Below are 6,022 nucleotides of genomic sequence, written 5' to 3'. Positions count from 1 at the left end.
AGATGCATATTAGTTCAGAATTTTAAAAATTGGAGTAAAATCGGTCTTATTCTCTCTTTCTGAGGCTTTACAACTTCCTATGATGTTTAGGTTCGAAAAGCACTTGTCCTCCCCCTCTTGTTAACTTGGGAACCTTTGCACATTTCATATTTCTCATTTGCTGAAATTGAGTGAGTAATCTTGCAAAATCTAGGTAACCTGGTAATTGTTTTTTTTAATATGGGCCCTGTAACGAGATTTGGCACTTGGATTTTTATTCATAAAAGGGACATCTACAGGGTTGTTTTGTAGTGAACTGTTTTAGATCTTTTGTTAGCAAACACTAAATTTTAATAATACTGCTTGTTTAGAATTATTAGCAAATGAAAGCCTATTTATGTTTTCAGTGCATAAAGCCACCTTCTTGCTTTTCAGAATAACAGGCCAAGCTTTTTTGTGCTCACTAAATTCAACTATCAGTGAAACACTGCAGAAAATATTAGCTACTCAAACAAGTAGGCTTCTGGAATAGTTTTAACTGCACGTGTGTTAACTTGTGTGGTTTTAAACCGTTTTTCCAGATAGGTTAAGTTTTAAACACCACTTCACATACTGAAGCATGAACAGAAAAATCCAGAGCTGAGCAGGTCACCTCCTTTATGTAGGCATAAGCCTCCGTCATTTTAGCTTTCGTTTTAAGCAGAGACTAAATAACCTGCATAACATGGTAATTTTTATAGACTGTTTAATTGGAGTAAATCTCAGAATAATAGAGGGAAACATGGGCTCTTCAGCGCCTTTTATTTCTTTTTTGAATTCAAGTAGTAGCTTACAGATGTAGTGTAAACATTATCTAAAATGTAGGCTTCTTTCTCCTCAAATCCCAGTGTGTTGAAGTCACAGAGTTTCACGTGTGTAGCCGTGGGGAAGGGAGTGTGTGTAAGTGTCTTGAAAAGGAGCAGAAGTGTGAAAGGTGATAGTAACAATGTGTATGATGAGGATACACTTTACAGTGTAACCCTCAGTACGGTAAATTACAAATCTTTTTTTTTTTTTGTAATGAGAAAATTTATATTTGTAATGGTCTAAGAATTTTGTTTGTAACCTGATATTGCAGAATTTTAACTTGGAGCGCTAAAAGCACAGGAACAGAGACTGTAGCATTGAGTTTTCTTGGTTTAGGCGTCAGCATTTTTCTCTAGATTTTTCCTCTCAAGTACGACTTAAATGAACTATAGAAAGCTACACTTATCAGTCTTGGGAAATTTAAAATTTGATGAAATTACATAAGGAAGGGGAGTAAGAATTTTAAAAATACAAATACTTGCCAATTCAAAAATAATAAAATTTAAGGCCTTCAAAAGTAAGAGTTTTTGTTTCTCTAGTCAGCTTTTGTCAACTATAATAGTTATATTCACAAACATATTTTATTTGTATAATTGAAAGTTTAAGAAATTATTACAGCTATTTACTATAGAAATATTTAAAATGTTCTTTTTGATATAAGCTATATACTTGGACAAAATACATTGGCATTTAAAATCTGAGGTGTGTTAGGACTGCTTTTTGTTTTAAAAATGTGGTTTACATTCAAATTTTTGAAGTGTTTTATGCTTCAGATAGCTAAGTTGTAGTTTGGCGGAGTTAACAGCATAAGAATAAACATGCTGTAATTTTAAAAGATGCTTTGAATAAAATTTTATTTTAATTTATAGTTTAAAATACATGCTCATTCTTGAACCCTTTATAATTTGTTTTCCTATCGAAATATATAACCATGATTTCATTCCAGTCTCATCCCAGTCATCTTTTTAGCATAATTGGAACCATAGTATGAATTGCTTTTTCTTACTTTAAAATGATGGCCTTTTAGATTATAGATATTCATTTAACTTTCTCATCTGGTTCACTGTTACAGTGTTAAAAGTACACTGTGTAGATAGTGTTGCCAGCCCTATTGCAGACCTTACAGTAGGGTGATCAGGCCCGCATTTCATTTTACTTATATTCAGGATGTGTTGAATCTGGGGTCACCTCCGCAAGAATCCACTCAGAGCCTGTTTACTTTTCGGAGTCAAGCAAATCTGCCCTATTTTTCATGAGTTATTTTTAGTACATCTTTAGTCTTGTACTGGAAAAGACAAGGTTCGGCCTGGGACTTTGCCATAGAATTGCAACTCTTTAGTTGTGAGTTGTGATTTTAACAGAGTAAAGATGAGATTTTAACACCCACGTAAGGTCTTGGAAATATGGACATAGAAACAAATAAAATGCAAGTAGATTAAGGCTGTCATTAAAAGTGACTTGACTGTTTTGCAGTCAAAACTTACTTGGAGACTCACTGGAAACTTAATTTTTTTTTTAGGAAATTAACCAAAATGACTTTAAGTTCAGGTTTTTTGATTCAACTTGCCTATGAATTCATTTTCTAATTTAAAACGGTTTTACGTGTTTTTCTTTCTTGGTTTGGGTAATATGGACTGTTCCTTCCTGCCTTTTTTAGTGCTAGTTATTTGTCAAAAGTTCTGCTTTAGTTATCAGTGTTGAAAATGTTCTTGGTTGTTCAGTGCCTACAACAGAAAAACAATTGTATGGCATGGGTATAATTAGGCTTAAACATCTCTTGAACTTGAAATATTTAGCTTTTCTAAAAAGCTAAGATTTCAGATTTTTAAAGTTAATTATTTACAATGAAAATGTTGGGACACTTGAAAAGTTGCTAGAGCAGGTGGACTCCGGTCAGGGTAGGCAGTTCTGGAGGCTCTCCAGTTAATGTCAACACCACACACCTGCTCAGCTGCCGTCCCACCGGGTAGGAAGGGGGCCCTCAGGTAGGGAGTCCACCTGCCAGAAGGCGCCCGGGAGCGAGGCGAGCCCGAGGCTGCGCCCACCTTCCCAGCCGCTCCGCGCCTAGGTACTGAGCCACCGGAAAGGAAACATACGCGCAGGAGGGTTACGGAAGCGTTTTCTATAACGGCCCTAACCTGGGAACGAGCAGCAGGCCCATCGCCTGGTGGATGGATACCTTGTGGCGCCACCCAGCAGTGAGAGGGCGGCGTGGGCGAGTCCCAACACTAAAGAGCGAAAAGAGCCTTCAAAGAGGACGCGCGCGCGTGAATTTCTAGGAAAGGCGAATCTAACCACGGTCATAGAAAAGTTCTGATTGACTTCAGCGGCGCAACAAGGGCACTTTTGGGGGTGATGGAAATGTTGTTTTGAGTGGTTACATGGGTGTATGCATTTGTCCAAAACATTACACTGTGGACTCGTAAAATCTGCATTTCATTGTATGTAAGTTATACGTTAAAAAATATTATAGAAAAAAAGCGAAACCAGCCCTAAAACTTAACCGAGTCGTTTGTCCCCGAGAGCGCGGTCTGGAAGAAGGTGGGGCCTTTTAACTCGCCCCAAACCCGCTCCCGACTCCCTTTAGGCAGGAGGAGGCGCGGCCATGCACCGCGCTTCCGAGGGCGAACGCCGGGGGCGCGCCCCCCCCGCGCCCGCAGCTTTGGGGCACCGGCCGGGCCGCGAGGGCACGTGGGGTTCGCGCCGGGGCCCTTCCTGTTTGGGCTGCGCCCTCTCGGGGCGACGGGGGCGGAGACGGAACTGGAGCGGGGCGGGGCGGGGCGGACCGGAGCGGGGCGGCGGCGGCGGGCGGCGCGGTGGGCTGCTGGCGCGGGCCATGACCGGCCAGGCCGACGGCGCGGGCATGGGCGCCGACCCCGCCTCCGGCCGGCCGCCCTCCGCGGTGGCCCAGCTGCTGTCCGCGCTCTTCTACGGGACCTGCTCCTTCCTCATCGTGCTGGTCAACAAGACGCTGCTGACCACCTACAGGTGAGGCGGGCGCCGCGGGTCGGGGCGGGGTCCGCGGGGCGCTGTGCTGCTCGGCGGGCCCCGACCCCGCACTTTTCCCACGCGCGCGGCGGGCGCGGGCTGGCGGGACTCGCGCGGTCCCGCGGGGATGGGGCGGGGCGCGGCGCGGCGGGGCTGCCCTGGGCGCGCAGAGGCCGGTCGGCGGGCGGGCGGCGACGGAGACCTGAGAGCCCGGTGCCAATGTGGGTGGCCGCGCGCTCGGCACCGTGACCACTGTTTCGCAGGGCCGGGACCCCCGCAGGCTCTCGACACCCAGCCCCAACCGCAGCCGTCCACCCTGGCTGACGTGGACACTCCTCACCGCGCCTCCTCCTGCGGGACACGCCGCGCGGCTGTGCTTCCGTGTAACCACGTCCCGGGGCTTTAGACGCACCCGTGAGCTGCAACAAGCGCGCGTTTCCGCGAGTGACCCTGGGCGTGGGGTAGTCAGGTCAGCCCGGAGCGGCGCGTTCGTGTGCGCAGCGTGACCATTCATTCTCAGATTGCCCGCTGGGGAAACTGGGGAAGACCATGCAAGTCTCCGTGGCGCACTTTCTCGGATTGAGCGTGTGGTAAACCAGCCAATCCGCGGTTCCTTGAACCTGTTTGTAGGGAGCAGAAGAGCCTATTTAATTCTGCTGGTACAGTAGCAGCATTGCAAGAGCTGTGGCTTTAGACCCAGCTCCACCGTTAAGTAGCTGCGGCTCTTGGCCAGTGCCACGGTCCGCAGCTTCCTCAGGTGCAACGGCTGGATAATTACGCCGTTAGCTGCGGCCCAGAGCTTTGCAGGACCTGCCGTGCGGGAGGGCTCTTTGTAAACTAGGCTTGCTACAAGACTGTAAAGTCAGCGTTTTATAAAGGGCACAGAGAGATGTCAGAGTATCTTCAGCCTTCTTATGATACTTGAGAGAGTGGAGACCCACGTGAGCTGGGCTGGTTGCACCTGCAACGTACTGAGCAGCACCTACTATGTGCCAAGCGCGTGGCAGACACCAGGGCAGCAGCTGCGAACGACGCGAAGCCTCTGCTCTGGAGATCCCACCTCAGTGGTGGAGACAGAAAGTAAACGAGCGGGTTCATGATCAGCAAGGGGATTTCAGGTACGAAACGGGAGAGCCTGGGGTGGAGCGGTGGGTGCTGCAGCTTTCCAGGCGGAAGGGAAGGCGGGGAAGGCGGCAGAGCTTGGCCTGTTGGGGGAAGCGAATGAGCACTGGGGGAAGGTGGGAGTGAGGTCAGGGAGGTCGGCAGGGAAGGCAAGATCAGGTCCTGCATTCAGGAATATTAATTAAGCACCTATTATGTGCCAGGCACTTAAATGCAGCAGGTCAGAATCCCAGGTGTCACGGAGCGTCCGTCCGTCCATCCACCCTCCTAGAGCTTCCATGGAGCTTTTTAGTGAATTAATTAAACTGCTAGAATTTATATGATGGCAGATGTGGCTGTGCAGTCAAGAGAAAAAAGGGCAGGAAAGGGAGTGAGGTAGGGCATGTGGGCATGGGAAAGAATTCCCTCTGGGCATGGCCGGTGAAGCCTCACCCAGGAAGTGACGTTTGAGCCAGGCCGTGAGAGAGATAAGGGAGCTGGGGGAAGAACGTGCCAGGCGTGGAAGGTAAGGAGCTTGGGTGGGAACGAATGGTACTAGGGGGGCCCAGGGAATGGATCGGTAGGTCGTGTAGGGCCTTTGCGGCCACCGTGGAGGCTCAGAGCGAGCTGGGAGCCCCTGGAAGGGGCAGAGTTTGTGTTTTTAAAAAGATTTCTCTGGCTGATGGTTGGGTGGAGAAGGGATGGTACTGGAAGCAGGAAGAAGAGCTAGGAAGCAGCTGCAGTGTTCCAGGTAATTCTGAGAGATTGCTTGGACTCGGGCAGCAGATACGGTGGGAGCAATGGGTTTGGGATAGTTTTTGGTGGTTCTGTGGCTGTTGATTCCGTTCACAAGGTCTCTCCCAGTGAGCTGCAGCGTGCTTGCTGGTGCCCATGGGGAGTGCACACCCTGCTTTAAAGGAACCAGAGTGACCTGATGCCTAAACCTGGGTCATTTAACACATACGGTGGAAGCTAATGAAAGAAAAAGAAAACCTAAAGACCTATGTATGATAGGAAACAAGAGAACGCTGTTATTGGGCTTGTTTGGGAGTGGCTGCGAGTTATTTCAGACGACATCAGAAGCGCAGTCCCCACTTTCTGAGCTTGG

At 48.1% G+C, this 6,022-nt stretch overlaps 1 protein-coding gene across 2 annotated transcripts in view; it reads left to right on the top strand.

The window, feature by feature from the left end:
- The first annotated feature begins 3,608 nt into the window (after positions 1-3,608).
- The window catches only part of SLC35D2 (solute carrier family 35 member D2), a 41,934-nt gene continuing 39,520 nt past the window's right edge, over positions 3,609-6,022 (top strand). Inside the window, exon 1 of one of the 2 annotated variants that reach the window (XM_081152003.1) lies at positions 3,609-3,813. In XM_081152003.1, coding sequence (XP_081008129.1) covers positions 3,662-3,813 — 152 coding nt within the window. In that variant the 5' untranslated portion in view covers positions 3,609-3,661. The remainder of the gene's footprint in view (positions 3,814-6,022) is intronic. The other variant, XM_081152004.1, reaches the window with a different exon arrangement.

Source organism: Miniopterus schreibersii (assembly GCF_964146895.1).
Source record: "Miniopterus schreibersii genome assembly, chromosome: 11".
In the NCBI taxonomy this organism is placed as follows: Eukaryota; Metazoa; Chordata; class Mammalia; order Chiroptera; family Miniopteridae; genus Miniopterus; species Miniopterus schreibersii.
This window is presented reverse-complemented; position numbering and strand designations above follow the sequence as displayed.